Raw genomic sequence first — 16,176 nt, 5'->3', positions numbered from 1 at the left:
CTACTTGTCTGCAGTCTCAGCTATGGACTATCTCCCCTATAGCAGTTTGGCTCCTGGCAGACTTCTTAAATTCAGGTGCCAATTTACAACTTTTTCACGCAAGATTTTAGCAGAGGTGGCCAATTTCTTATCATTGTAAGCTGCTGCACTTACAAGACTAATTTCTTATCTGCTGGTGTTGGATTTTATACTTATTACTGCTGAATGTTAACTGCTAGTAATTCAAGTTTTATATTTCAGTGAATCTGGAACATTACTAGGCCCAACATTACAGATTTATTGCTAGACAGCAAACAAAACCCACAGAGACCCAAACTGAACTCTTAGTTCTCCCTCCACCACAATATTAGCCTATATTCATCAGAGGTTTAATTAGGTGGGATTGGTGTTTGCTGTAAAATGGAGCAGACAAAGTGGTATTTTTACCAACTTGACATTCTACTGTACAGCAAGAAAGACTTAACTTTCAAACATGCTTTCCTTAGTCCTATTAATGTATTGAGTAGACTACCCACAAGAACAAGTTTTTAGATGTGCCATAAAGGACTGCAGAGTTTGATAGTTCTTCCATGGGCATTTATGTTTAAATTCTTCACAATTTTTTTAGAAAGAAGGCTTACATGTGCAAGTATGAGGAGCAAAAGCAATAAAATACTAGTGACAATCCATCAGTTCATTACCTTTTAAAGTTTCCTGGCTGTCTGGCTTTTTAGAAACCATCATAAGAAAGCACTATGGCGAAAACTTTCCTACAGAATTGCCGAGGGTTGGACATGACTGAATGGATAACGTTATCATCATACATAGCAATAATGACCCACTGGATACTAATTCTGAGTAGATAGAAATTAAGCTCCCAAAGACAAACAGCCTAGCCCTATTCATGTTCCTACTCCTCACTTCAATGGGACTTACACTAGTGTAGGGTTGTGGCTTCACTGGAAGAGTCTGATGTACTTGTTTCATGCTACTAACAAGCGTGGTAATAAGCCTAGAAATCTTGCAACTGGGAGGGGGACTATATCAGCCTTGCATTATACTGCAGCTTAGCACCTGTCCGCAAAAACAGTTAACCCGAAATATGGAAGAAGCAAAAATTTGTCTCCTTTGATAGGAGCAAAGACATGCAAAATGCATTTTGAGTTTTTATTTCAAAACAACTTTAGACAAATGATCTTAGTATACAAATCTGATTTCTTTTTACACAATATAAAGATAGTTCCCACATTGCTTCTCAGTACAAAGGTTCCCTCCCACCCCACCTTGAGAATACAACTACAGAAGTGCTTATTTTACAGACGGGCTATTGAAAACAATGCATCATGTTAGTTATCAGATTTGCAGGTTGAATACTAGTTATTTTACAGAAAATTTCTAGTGTCTTAATCAAATACAAGTGAACGTGCAACACCAGAACAGTGCAAGTTTGAGTAAGGCCAAGTCAGTAAACATCACAAGGTCATTGCAAATGAGAAGGAGGAAGAAGTTGAAAATATTTGGATATTTTTAAAAAGACAATTAATTAAAGGGAGAGACTTACTTAGAGTTCTTTAATGCCATAAAATGAATGCAAAGACCAAGCAGTGCTGATAGTATACTGAAGGCTTCTTGTGCCAGTTTGTCTGCAGCATGCTAAAACCTTAAACTACAAGTCTTAGACCAAGTGTGTTAATCACTAACATTTATGCCATTTAAGGGTTGTGCAGCATTCAAGCATGTCTTATTTTGGATGGTGTGTAGCTTTTGTCTATGACTTCATCTTGCAAGAACATATGAAGACATCGTTCATTCTGTGCCAGAGGGTGGCCTGCAACTCTAAAAAAGAATAAGATAAAGGTTATTCTCTCAGTGGTTTCAAGTCTCTTCCATTTAGAAAATCAACCTGCATCTTGCTTTTGTACAACTCCCCCTGGATCATTTCTCTACATTGAGGGAGGCAGTTCACTGACCAACTTATCATAATTACGCACAAGAACAGCACTTACACCAGACCCAACTTTCCTCCTGGGATTTCAGTGTTGACAAATAATTGCCAATTACGCTGGTGAATGCCAATAGGCTGGAGATCCCTGGCCTGTGTGACGTTTGCCTGCCCTCAACCAGGGCCAGGGCTTTTTTGGCTTTGGCCCCTGCCTGGTTGAACAAGCTCCCAGAAGAGCCGAGGGTCCTGATGGGACTAGCACAGTTCCGCAGGGCCTGCAAGACAGAACTCTTCCTCCAGGCATTTGGTTGAGGCCAGGAGGAAGGGAGATCTTAGCCCCTCCTCCAATGTGCCCAATGCTAGTCACCCTGAATATGTGGCAGGTGGGGTGAAGACCGGCACGGTGATGTGGGTGGGTTTTTTAAATGTATGATATTGTTGTTATTGCTATTTTATGTTGTAAGCCACTACAAGCTGGCAGGCCAGGAGCGGTGGCCTAGAAATTAAATCAATAACAATAACAATAAACACCAACAATTCAGAAGGGTTTTTGCAGTTGAACACTGAATTCATAGCAATTCTTTTCTGAGGCAAAAAACTAAATGTCCACTGTATCTTACAAAGTACTATAACCAAAGGCTCACTGGTGAGTGTGACAATTTTGGCCTAATTTTGATTTAAGCTGATATAATGAACTATGAAAACTGCTTTCAGAGCCTGCTGCAGAAACAGGCAGCAGCCTTTGTAGTCTGGCTCCCCAAACTCCTTAACCAAAAAAGCATGTGTTATGCTACCCAGTTAAAATTATGGCAGCACTAAGAACAGCTAGTTCTATGATGTATCAGAAGAAGAAGAGTTGGTTCTTATATGCCGCTTTTCCCTACCCAAAGGAGGCTCAAGTGGCTTACAGTCACCTTCCCTTTCCTCTCCCCGCAACAGACACCCTGTGGGGTGGGTGAGGCTGAGAGAGCCCTGATATCACTGCCCGGTCAGAACAGCTTTATCAGTGCCGTGGTGAGCCCAAGGTCACCCAGCTGGCTGCATGTAGGGGAGCGCAGAATCGAACCTGGCATGCCAAATTAGAAGTCCGCACGCCTAACCACTACACCAAACTGGCTCTCAGAGTTGACTGCTATGTTTTTATCAATGCTCACATGTCATCTCAGCTCCAACAGAAGGTTTAAGGTATCAGCTGCATCTCAATTGTAGATTCAGAGTTGGAAGGGGCAATACAGGCCATCTAGTCCAACCCCCTGCTCAATGCAGGATCTGCCTCATGAATTTTCTTCATAGGAATTTCAGAGACCAAGGTCCCTGAGAGGTGGGGGCAGGAGGTAGAGAGTTTGCATTGGTTTTACAAAATTCTAGTCCAAATTTGTCGAATGGGAGCCAGCAGGGGCACCACAATATGCAGCTAAGAAAGGTCAAGCACTAGAAGGAAGACAGCTGAACAGTAGGGCAGGGTCCCTCATAGCAGCCTACCAATCTTCCTTCACTCTTGCACAACTACCTTTCTCTTCAGGCAATGGGGCAAAACAGTACTGCTCTTTTATTCTTCTATCTCAGGGACGGAAAGGCTATGCAAGGCCTGCTTGACAGTTGCACAACCAATAGGCATCTTCCCCGTATTCTTCAGCTTCCATTACCCTCAAGGCCAAGGTGTAGCAGCAAGCAAGTCTGACTGTGTGGAAATCAAGCCAACACTTCATATTCAGGCAGCACAAAACTCCCAGAACCTATTTTCCTCAAATTAAAGGCAAATATAAAGTTATATTACACGTCTTGGAATGCTCATGGTAAGAGATTTACAAGCCAGTTTTAAGATCTGTTCTTCAGATGGAACACACATCTCCTACCCATCCCCCCCAGTCTTATTTGTACGATTCTATCTTTACATGCTGTAATTTTAGCAATTTGCATAAATTAAGCCGAATTGAAACAAAACCCAGGTCACTACAAATACTTCAATCACTGCAGCAAGCATTTGTCGACTGTTCAGCTTATATATTCACAGCACTTACACAGCTCAGCCGGGAAAGCAGTTCCAGAGTTGCTAATAATCTGTGCAGAGCTTTGCATGAGCAGATGCTCCACTGGCCCCAGTGGACATGAAATGAAGTAACCTTTCAGCACATGTAAAGTGACTGCATGTTGCTTAACCCACTGCTGAACATCTTCCTTACCTCAAGAATTAGAACCTGATACTTACTTGTTTATGAATTGTTCAAGTCCTTGCTTCCTTTCTTCTATAAAGGAGTCATCAAATATCCCATCATCTCCTCTAAAAGGCAGCTGGCGTAGAAATGCTTTTCCAGGTAAGGAAGGCACAACAACCTGAAAGATAGTTAGGATCTAAAGTATTAGTTCTGTGCTGAAAACTAAAGTGACAGAATGCTCCAGTTACTGTAAAGCCCAGATTCAGAGCAGCTCCACCCTTAAACCCACCCAAGTCATTTTGATCCTTGTGCAGTAAGATCATGCAACAAAGTGCAGCGTTAACTAGGCATGTGAAAAGGGGGGAGGGGTATTTTATGGATTCAGGTATATTTGACTACTCCAAATTTGGTATTTGCTGATATTCCACAGTACCAATACTGGGTATTGGTATTTGGCTCCAGCAATATTTGGAAATATCAAATATTTTCAGCTCCATTATACCCTATTAAAGTCAATGGCAAATGTCCCCTGGTCTGGTTGCTGGGGGTGGTGGTGAAGTTGAGACACCAAATTTGCCTCATAGCTTCAGAAGCCTCTCCTGAAAAGAACCCCCAAGTTTAAAAAAGAATGGACTAGCGGGGTCCAATTTTATGGGCACCCAAAAAAGGTGCCCCCATCCTCTAATGTTTCCAACAAGAGAAGATAACTAGGCAGTGGTAGAAGTCCAGCAGAATGTCCCAGAGAATCTCTGCAGTGAAAGTGAAGGCTGGGGACATTTTAGAAAGGCCAGTCCAATGACAGAAGCAGTGCAATGTGTCCAGTAGAACCACTGCTACTGTGGCCATGCCAAAGCCCAACAGGGCTAAGGACAAAACTGAGAATCTCTGAAGTAGAAACTTGGGGTGGTAGTATTTCTGCAAGGACAGCAGAATCAGGGAAGTCAGCAGCAAAACACCATGCCAAGTTGCCAGTACCACCTTAGACCCAGCAGCAGAACCCAGCACCCCATTTTGGCAAATGCCATATTCACAAGACTGCAGCACAGAATCCCAATCCCATAGACCTTGGTTGTGGATGCAACTTTGCAGCTATCTGTGACCTGCTCCTTCTGCTGATGCCCTTGGATTGCCAAAGTCGTTGCAGAAGCTCCTTATTCCTCTACCCAGCCTCCAGCCGCAATGACAGCAGAACAAGTGCAACAGTGCCCAGCAGCACAGCCCCAGTGCATCTGTGCAATGTATGTCCAAGAGACCAAAGCAACATCACATCTGACAATCCCATGCATGTGTTTTCCTTAAAGAAAAGGGCAGCAGAAACCCAGTACTCAAAAGGGCAGAGTGGGCAGGCACTTTTGCTAGTTTACCTGAACCAAAGCCAGCCCAATACACACAAGTCCAGTAATGTTGTGCCCATTTCCAAATTGTTTCCCAATCCCCCCACCCCTCCATCACTAGATGCAACCTACATTGGCCATTGACTTTAATGGCCACATAAGGCATAGTGGAGCCAAAAATATTCTGGCATTTACTATATCAGTAATCAAAAACAGAACAATCTGTACTTGGTATCAAAAATACAGAAAAATACAGGCAATTATTTTTCCAGTATTTTTGTTTCACTTTAAGTAAACTGAACACATATACCTAGTGCTAAAGTTTCCTTGGATATTTTACCTTACCTTACTCTCTCTTTCTAGTTCACTTCGGAGCCATTCAAAGTCACTGTATCGTCTCCTGACACAAGATTCTTTCAATTTGAAAATAGGAAGGTTTGTCTGAAAGAAATGATTACTTCTGTCAGTTCAAAGAGACCAATAATGAAGGTTTAAAAATTAGGGACATCACACTCCTCAGGCTCACTGCTGAATTAAGAGAATGGAAAGTGCCAAGCATAAACACAGCTGTGAACATGAAGAACAGCTTGTCCTATTCTAGCTCCAGGGTTGTTGTGATCCCTGGTGCCCCTTGTCAGGAGCTCTTAGTTTCACCCAAACCTCAGCATGATGAGAACTTGGTCCAGCCAAATATTCTACAGGTAGAGAGCTCTGACCAGCAGAACAGAAAGGAGCTGCAGACAAACCAGAGCTTAGACTCCAAAGTTGTTGCAGAAGCTTCTCATTCCTCTGCCCAGCCACCAGCTGCAGCTCACTGTTTTGTCAGCCCACCTGGCTCACTTTCAGTCTAAAAAGGGCCACACCAGGTTAGCAAGACAGTTGCTGACTGCAGAAGCCTGTGAGTCATGCTGACAACCTATATTAACCTGGGGCAACAACACCTGGGTTGTAAATGCAACTTTGCAGCTACCTGCGACCTGTTTCTTCGGCTGATGCCCTTGGATTGCCAGAATGGACCCTTGACTCACTGGCCTGTGTGACCTTATATTCTGTTTGCCTCCTTGGCATTCTGTTTTTTGATACTAATTCTCCTGCCTTCCTGTTAGCTCATCCGTGCTTCATTCCAGCAGAGCTGAAACCTGAGATCGGCACAAGGGCCAGGCAGGACACCCTACCACGTAGCCCTTTTGATCTTACTGCAAGGTATGCAAGTTTAAAGTTATGAAGACTGCTCCATGGCCAACAAATTACACTAGGACTACACAAAGCAGTGAGGGTTCACAGAATTCCTGATGACTAGGAATTATATTTTCAGCTACATGAGAGGCCAAACCTTGCGATATCATAATCCAGCTTTCCTTGCATCATAAAGTCATTGTCTTGCTACATCTAGAAGTGGCAAAACATTCGCATTCAATCTCCTGGGCAGCTCATCCCAACAATCTGATTGCCACATTACACACTGCCATCAATCCTAGGATAATGATGAAGAGTTGGTTTTTATACCCTGCTTAACTCTACCTGAAGAAGTCTCAAAGAGGCTTAAAATCACCTTTCCTCTCACCACAACAGACACCCTGTGAGGTAGGTGAGGCTGAGAGAACTCTGAGATAAACTGCTATGTGAGAACAGCTCTAACAGGACCATGACTGGCCAAACGTCACCCAGCTGGCCGCATGTAGAGGAGTGGGGAATCAAACCCAGCTCTCATAGATTAAAGACCACCACTCTTTAACCACTATATCATGCTGGTTCCTGGATATGCCAAGGGAGACAATAACTCTGACTGTGTCACATCACCTTTTAACCAGTTTGCTGACTTCAGTAGTGAGCTTTATGGCAAAAGGTGTCACACCCCTGCTGCTGCCTCCCGATTCCCCGGGGTTGCCGGAGCAACCAGGGTCAACAGCCCAGCCAGATCTGAGGAATGAGATGGACCCGGGGGAGGGATGTTCCTGGCAGCTGACAGATAACAGACCTCAACAGGAGGATACATCGGACACAGAAGACGTGGCTGTACGTTTGAGACAAAGCCACAGGGTGGGGCTGACAGAACGCAGAAGGAGTCAGAGATTGCAGGCGAGCTGTCAGAAGCGATGGGGTTCAGCTGGACTCACGCCAGAAGAGGAGGGCTGAGTCATCCTGCAGGTGCAGCTCATTAGATGGGCTGCATTTAGGGAGACAGAAACAGCTAGCCAGTGTGGAAGCAATCTATGCGACTACCCCCTGGACCGGCTCTGCCATCGTGACCTGCTGCGTAATCCTTGACCGCCTGGCTTCGGACCTGACGACGGATTTTGGTAAAGTACTTTGGCTTGGTGAACTCTTGGACTTTTTGGACTCAGACCTTCGGACTGTTTGACTACTCTTTGCCTGGCTCTACGTTGTTCTTATTAGCTCCCGGTGACTTGGACTGAACATTATCTCTATCTGGGCTGGCCGCCCAGGCCTCACCGAGGCAGCTGCTACCGGGTGTGGCCAGCTAGGGCAGCATAAAAGGAGTGTTCAGATAAGGGCCAAGTACACCAGTACCTCCTTCTATACCAGCAGCAATTTGCATCACAAATTTCTTGAGTGGTAAAGCATTACACAGAAACATGCAAATCTGTCACTGTACATCCAATAGGGATTGGAAGAGAATTTCAGTTCCAAAAGACATACTTCTGTGGGTTAGATCCAACCAGCTCTTCTGCTGCTGAAAGGAGGAGGAGGCATCCCACTGACCACCAAAAAAGGTTATGCTGGGTATCATGGGACCTATCTGCATGGGTGATGGTGGTTGTGGTGAGGAGGAACATTGAGTGAGACTTGGCACAAAAGCAGTTGTATTAGTAGTTTATACTTAAACTGCAGTTTGTAAGTTACAGAAAAACAAGTATTCACATTTTCATCTTGCTCAGGCATATTAAAATTACTTCAGACATTCAACTACAAAGTTGAGCTTTTACTTTCAAAAGCTAGTTATGAAAGCAAGTTTAGCACTGGAGTCCATGGTATTTCATCACCTACAAAAGCATCTGTAAATGCATGTGTGAAACTCAATCCAAGTAGCTTTAGGAAGGCACTTGCGTTTTCCCAGGTATGAACAACATTGCTCATTGTATTAATGTCTTAAGAGAAAAATCACCCTTTAGCAAGTTCCTTTATGCTAGAAGTCATGCTTGCATTTAAAAAGATGCTGGCTTTTGTGAAGGTATTTGTATCCCTGGTAGGGAACACCACTGCAGAGTTCTCTCAGAGCAGAGGGGGAAGATTCCCAGAAATAAAACACTGGATTATTGCTCTCTGATTTCACCTTTTGGCTTCTTAACAGTGTTCAGCCTTCCAAATTAAGTCATTGTAAGTGTGTAAGATCCTGTACAATTTTAATGTTTTCTGCAGGTGAGATTTTTACCTTTAACATTCCATTCTCTCAAATTACTTAATCCTTCTTGTTAACTGCTCTTTTATTCAGTAAGTTAAGATTAAGCAGTGAAAAGAGTGCCTCCGATATTTTCTTGTTCCTTGGTACAGAAACCTATAAAAGTTAATCTCTGGACAACACTCGGTTTACAAGCACAATGTTAGGTAAAATGAGCTGTACTAGTACTTCACCCTCCATTTTTCCTTCTTTGAACTTTTGACATAATCATGTTTATACTTCAATGCATTTAGCTTGCCCATCATTCCGAAATAGCTTCCTCTTCAGCAAAAGATGCAAAACTGTTGAATAAAATGTTTAATAAACAGTCACTTGAAATCTTAGCAAAAAGGGATTTACCATACTGGTTGACATCTTAGCATCTGAAGAAACTGCTTCTAACCTGCCTTCAACAGTTTCAGTGTTCATACCCAATGCAACGTTTGTTTTTGCAATTGTAAGAACACCTTTTGAAACAAGAAACTAGACCTGCCCACAACAGACTGGTTAGATCCTGGTTTATCAGAATCTTAACTAGAGATGCCACCAGTGCTTGAGCTGGGGATATAGCATGCAAATTCTCTAATCTCAAGGGTACCTGAAGAGTTATTCTAATTTGGGTCCCATTTAATAGGGCTTGTTTCTGTGCCCTCAGTACAAGCCGCTGTCTTTCAATGCATCAACTGCTACTTTTGCGGGGGAGGGGGACAGCCAACAGCTTGGAAGGCCTTCTTAAACCTTCTTGAAACTGCAATAACCAATCTTCAGTGGTTATTTTCTGCCAGAGACTATAAGAAACTGATTTTTCCTTGGGCAAAAGGAACACAGGATTGTCCATCAACTCAATCTTAAAATGACCGAGATGCCCATGATTTCAAGAAGATTTGCCCACTGCAGGTTATATCTTCCCTCTTCTGAATAATAAGCTTTGTGGTCTAGGTAGGGGGAAAGAACTGGAAAATGAGTGGGCACCTATTCTGCAAATGTTGACAGCAGTTTTTATTTAGCACTCAAGCTCCTCACAAGTTTTAAGCAAATGAAGGATGCCCATAAATCCAAAAGTTTGGGGTGGGAGAGGAAACAAGGTTTTGTTGATCACTCATTTCAACAGTGTAACTTTATTTTATTTTTATTTATTAAATTTATTGACTGCGACTCCAAGGCCCAGCCAGCTCATGTGGTTTACAATGGTCTGATAAAACAACAATAAAATTCCATCTCTGGCACTAGTCCCATCTAATTCTGACCAACCATCACCCATTACACAACGCACACTGTACTCAGAAAGGACATCTCCTGCCCCAGATGGTTGGGCATTTCAAGGGCCTCTGAAGGAGGGACCTGATCTTCCATGGCCTGGCCTCAACCAAATGCCTGATGGAAGGGTTCTGTCTTGCAGGCCTGAAGAACTGTGATAGTCCTGTCAGGGTCTTCAGCTTTTTCAGGACCTCATTCTACCAGGCTGAATGCCAAGCACACCTTCTGTGGGCCGGGAACAACCAGCAGATTCAAACTTGAAGAGGGGAGGGCCCTGTGGGAGGCATAAGCAGACAGGCGGTACCTTAAGATATGCAGGGCCCAGACAGTGAATGGCTTTAAAGGTAAGTACCAGTACCTCAAACCCGATCCAGTACACAAAGGGCAAGGTGGACTACCTACAGAAAGATACATTACAGTTACAAGTATTACTATCACTCCACTCGCGATCTGGGGAAACAGCAACTCATTCTGGCTAACTGATGTGCGAGACCAACCCCTGAAGCTATCATGTGGTACACAGCTGGCTATTCCTGGGCATATAAGGCAACTCCCCCTTGTACTTCTTTGAGAGGATGCTTGCACTATTCTGTTTTCTTCTGAATAATTCAAGTATGGAACAAAGCATAACAAACCCAAATGATTACATTCAATATAATGATATATTTTGGTACTTTCCCTCAGACTAGACCCATTCCTGTTTTCAGAAATACCAGTTCATAATGAAAGCTTAAACTGTCAATAAATGAGCTAGAAAGTCTAGTTCAAATCTACTATGAATTAATTCAGTAATCCTCAACTGTAACCTTACACAATATAGGGCTACCTTTTCCATTAATTCTTACAACAGCACTGCATTAGAAGCTATTTGAACACTCGAGTACATTCAAGCATCATTTATGCAGATGGAGGCAAGCATAACATGCTAAGAATGTAGAAGGAGGCACAGAAACGTAGGCTGAGTTTCAATTAGCGATGTGAATGGACACTGAAATGTAGAGCGCTATTTTGAAAAGGGATTTGAACCAAGGAGACACCACAAAGATGTTCTGTGAGGAACTTAATGTATCAAGTTGCTTAAGGGGGTGGATGGTTGGACATCAGCAAAATATCTAGGTACAGTAGTGGAAAGGCACTTTGGGATATTAGTTACATTAGAGAAAATATACACATACCAAACCAACATCTCCAACTAGTTCCCCAAAATGGAAATAGCTGAGTTACTTTACGTGGCTAAATTCATTTGTTTCATACCAGGGTTAACAAAGAACCCCACCCTACTCAGAAAAGAGACAAATGTAACTGGCACTGTACCCCAAAGGCACAGACTTTGCATTAGAAGTTACGACTAGGTAACTTCAGAAACATGAATCACGCCTTGTACTGAATCAGACCACCGGTTTATGCTAGTCAAAACTGAGGTATTCTAATTGCCTACTATCAGATCCTTCCAACTGAAGACTGATTCCAGAACCTTGTAAATGCAAAGTAGATGCTCTGCCAACAGGCCACAAGCCCAGAAACCTTAACCCCTTGAAGGGAATGATTCTAGTTCACTGTTCTACCATCCCCCAAGAAAGAAACACAGAATTAGTCCATCGGTCCCAACACAGCAAAAAGTCTGGTTATTAAATCAGGAAAATGTTTAAAACTATAAAAAAGGACAATAGTAGAATTGCCATAGAAAAATTGGTATGATCCATATTGCATTTACGCCACTTTGTACATCTTCCTGTTTTGGCCACCAATTTCTATTTAAAGCTATAGTATACCTGCAAGCAAAAACTCCTTAACATACACCTCTCCCCTTCAGAGAAGTATAACTCTACACAAAATCATTCTGTTACCACAGCACCAATTTTTATGCGGTCTATTGATATAAGAAAATCTTAAACATTTAGATGTCAGAAATCAGTACATGAAATAATTAAAGCCATCACTACTTGAGAGACAGAATACAATGTAGTATTTGACTAAAAGGATCATTACCCACCTACTAGAGGAATTTGTAAATCAGTGAAGCATAAATACAAATAAAAAAGCACTTATTTGGAAGGCATGATGTACTTCCACTGCCTCCTGCTGGTTAATTTCTAGGAATTAACACTTCCATGTACTTGTTTGATACCTTAGCAGTTTGAAATTTGCTGATGAGAAGACTATTATTTAGATGTGTTATAGGTTCCCTCTCATCAAGCCTGCTTGAGGCAGCTCAAAAGTAAAACAGTTCGATGAAGCATAAATTAACACAACTAGCCTCAATAAAATTAATAGATGCACTAAGGGCATTAACAGCCATGGGCAGCATAAACCATCATTAAAACAATTTTAACAGTGAGCACAGAACAGATAAGATGCAGACCACAGAAACAAGGATGGGATAATTCTTTAATCAAAAACTCTGATAAACTTGTTTTGACTGGTACCTAAATGATAGCAGCACGAGCACCACACAAGCTTCAAAGGGAGGGCAGAACAGAGATGACAAGCCCTCACCAAGTAAGCTCTCCAAAGAAAGCTCTCCATGAGGTGGAGACTAGGACAGGGCAGTCCAGGAAGCTCTTCACTACCAGGCTATATTGGAGGAAGCAGTCTAAGCTTGTGCCTTTGAGTTCATAAAGGGCAAGAATCAGCACTTGATTTGTGCCCAGAAATGAACAGGGCTGACAACACAAGTGTTTATAGTAAACAAAGATCTGAAGCCTTAGAGAATCATCTGTCCCTTCTGAATTTGATTAGCACATTTATATGCTGCCTCCTCCAGCCATCATGGCAACTTTCAGTCACCTAAAAAAGTCTTCCTCATTGGTACCAACGCCCTTCCCCCAAAACTATTCAAACAGAAACACCGCAAGTTTGTGCCTAGTGACTCCTAAATGTCAGGCTGGCTCCTAAAACCAAAGAAAATTGATCAAAGACTACAATAAGCCTACCTCAAAGACACAGCCTGACTTGAAAACATAATTTTTCAAACAACTAACATTGCAGCCTCACACCTCCTGATAGAGCATTGTCTTACATAATTTTTCAAACAACTAACATTGCAGCCTCACACCTCCTGATAGAGCATTGTCTTACACTGCTACAGCTGTCAAGGAAAACAGGATTGTGCTTGGCAGAAGTGGTATGTAATCGCAGAGCATTTCAGAGCAAGGGTGGTGCAGTGGTTCAGAGTTCTGGACTAGGATCTGGAAGGTCCAGGCTCAAAGCACCATTCTATCATGGACGCTGCTGCATGACCTTGGTCAGTCTCTCTCAGTGTAGCCTAACTCCCAGGGTTCTTGCAAGGATAAATGAGGAAAGAATGATGTTAAAGCTGCTTTGGGACTCACAGAGGGGGAAAGCAAGGTATAAATATCCTAACTAATTTTTCCTGTATCCAGCCTATTATCAACTGCCATGTGGCTCCCCATGCTTGTTTTGAGGGCAGAACAGCATGCTTCCAAAAGAACCGACTTTTTTGACCAAAAAATAGTCCTGAGAAAAGTCTTCTTTATGTGAGCTTTGGAAGAAACTGCTACAAAAAAAATCCCTCAGAGAAGAAAGCCTATGGAAGCACTATGAATCACACTTCCAAAGAGAAAAAGCCAAACCAATTTTTCATTCCCATGGGCATCCATGTTTCAAATAGTGAAGGAAAGGGCTAAAGAACCTAAAAATACCGTCTAAGCAGCGCTTCTGCCAAGCTCTGCTCTCCTAAAGGGAAATAAACAGGAATCCCCACCCCATGCTCACACTGTTGACTACAGGAAACTGGAACTTAGTCCTGTCTCCAGATCTGATGGGAGAAACCAGCCATTCAGAATGTCCTCCATCTCCAGAAAGGGATTTTATTGGGGTACCTTCCAAGGGTAACTAGAGCCATAGAGTTCTTGTTGAAATAGAGGAACAGTGCTCCTCTCCAAGACATTTATGGAGAAGCCCCAGCCATGGCTGGGGCTCCTCCATAAATGTCTTGGAGAGGAGCACCCCCATGGCTGGGGCTCCCCCTCGGCGTGGCACTGCACAGCTGCTGCTAGCAGCGCTGCTCAGCAGGCAGCGGGAAGTCAGGGGCACTGGCGGGAAAGCAAGTGGAGCAGGGGCTCAGCAGAAGACTACCCCTCCCCCCGGGCCTTAGTAAAATTGTCAAGCGTTGACCGGTCCCTGGTGATAAAAAGGTTGGGGACCACTGCTCTAAAGAACAAGCCTATGAATCTGGTATAGAAAGTACCTTTGGTACATAACTAACACAACTTATAAAGCCTAATGCAACAATTAGTATTCATGAACTTCCTCAAGTTAGCTGTTTAAAAGAACAGTGTGATTACAGGGAAACTAATGTAATCTAAACTGGGCAGATCAAACTTGGCATTGTGTTGAAATGATAGGCAGCTTTTGTTAAATGGATGGGAGGGTCTTGAATGAAGAGATGTTTCATTATGGAAGTCCCAGGTGTTTGCACCTGTTCAGAATGACCACAGTATTTTGTACTGACTTCAATTTCTGGGACAGTAAATAACAGAGAGACCTACTGAGCACTGATAATGTGTAAGGTAACCATGTAATGTGACCAGGCCAACGTAGCAGGGAAAAAATAATTAAATGGCTTGGCTACACTACATGTATTAGAGTCCTCGTGGACTGAATATTTTATAGACTCAACTTAGTATACATCAAGGACTGCTGGGTGAGCTAACCTTGAAGGTATAGAGTATAGAACAACCAATAGTGGAAACTGATGAGGTGATATTCAATATCATCAAGCTTCAAATACAAGAACTGTTCAAGTATCATGTAGGATTACAAGATACTGTCAGCAGACAACGAAGACCTTGACAAATTCAAGAAGTTTCACCCCACCACATCTACCTTTTCCCTCTCCATTTCTATATACCTTTTGGCAAACCGACACAAAAGCTCAGCTACGCACAGTCTCTAGAAAAAGTCTGAAACTCAGAGTTAAAAACTTTCTTGTTGATCAAGTCATATGAAGCAATGGTCCCCTACCTTTTCCTCGTTGAGAACCGCTTCCGAGGATGGGGGAGAGCTGGCGGCCCAGGCGCAGAGCACATGCGGCAGCGCCGTGCAAACGCGCATGCGCACAGCTGCCATGCATGCACGTTTGCGCCTGCCGGCAGGGCGCAAATACACATGTGCAGCAGCCCCCACGCAACAGCGCCATGCGCATTTGCGTCCGCCAGGGATAGGGGAGGGGGGAAGAGACAGGTGCAGCCGGCAGCGGCCTGGTACCAAGACCTTCGCTGCCTGGTACCGGTCCGTGGACTGGGGGTTGATGACCCCCGATATAAAGTATTAGCATTGCTAAATTATCAGCTAGTTGCTGTGAAATCATAACTGTCCTGCTGGATCCAATCAGTAGTGCATCTAGTGAGGTACTGGCAAGCAGACAGTCTCCACAGATATGTACACCAAGTCCTTTCCATCCTAGTAGTCAGATATTCTCAGGGTTTACTATACCAGGTTCTACTCTAGCTATGGTCCTATGGCATTCACCAGTCGTTCAGAACATCAGCACCACCATCAGCTTAGGTCATCTTAACAGAACTAGGCTATCATAGGGATTTCCTATATAGTTTATCTTCTCTCTACCTAAAGTACCGAAATACTGAAGAGATAGCCCATCAGCACCTCTGTGTCACCATGAATGAAGTATCCTGTGTTAAAGGGAACCTACAAAACCTCAGAGTTACTTGGAAGCACTATTTGTGGAGACAAGGCTTGTTCCCCCTCACTAAAGAAAGATGCACTGAAAACAAGCAGAGTAATACAAAGTACTGCTGACATAAAAAGGAGAATGAGGCACCACCTAACACAGTCATACAAGCTAAAGTATAATAGGTCAAGCATAGAAGGAAAAACCCTCACGACACCACCTTACCCAGAGTCGGAGGGCCAGAATTAGGAACCACCAGAACGTTCATTACTGTATTTCTTGTTACAAAAGACTTTCCCCATCACCATTTGTGAGGAGACGCTAGCCCTTTATCTCACCAAGACATGTCAAATTTTTGGAAATTTTGAAGCCATGGAAAAATATTTTCAGAAAAAACAGAAGTTTTGAGGAAACTATTTTCCTTTCATACTTGTTTTACCAAATTCCACAAAAAT

General features: G+C 43.0%; 1 protein-coding gene across 1 annotated transcript in view; it reads right to left on the bottom strand.

Moving 5' to 3' along the window:
- Positions 1-1,132: 1,132 nt before the first annotated feature.
- SNX3 (sorting nexin 3) overlaps positions 1,133-16,176 on the bottom strand; it is a 35,102-nt gene continuing 20,058 nt past the window's right edge. Inside the window, exons 2-4 of the mRNA XM_077302683.1 lie at positions 5,757-5,852; positions 4,131-4,255; positions 1,133-1,815 (exon numbers count right to left, since the gene is read on the bottom strand). Of these exons, the coding sequence (XP_077158798.1) occupies positions 1,710-1,815; positions 4,131-4,255; positions 5,757-5,852 (327 nt within the window). The 3' untranslated portion in view covers positions 1,133-1,709. The remainder of the gene's footprint in view (positions 1,816-4,130; positions 4,256-5,756; positions 5,853-16,176) is intronic.

Source organism: Paroedura picta, chromosome 1 (genome assembly GCF_049243985.1).
Source record: "Paroedura picta isolate Pp20150507F chromosome 1, Ppicta_v3.0, whole genome shotgun sequence".
Lineage (NCBI taxonomy): Eukaryota > Metazoa > Chordata > Lepidosauria > Squamata > Gekkonidae > Paroedura > Paroedura picta.
Note: the sequence above shows the minus strand (reverse complement) of the source record. Positions and strands in the feature narration are given on the sequence as shown.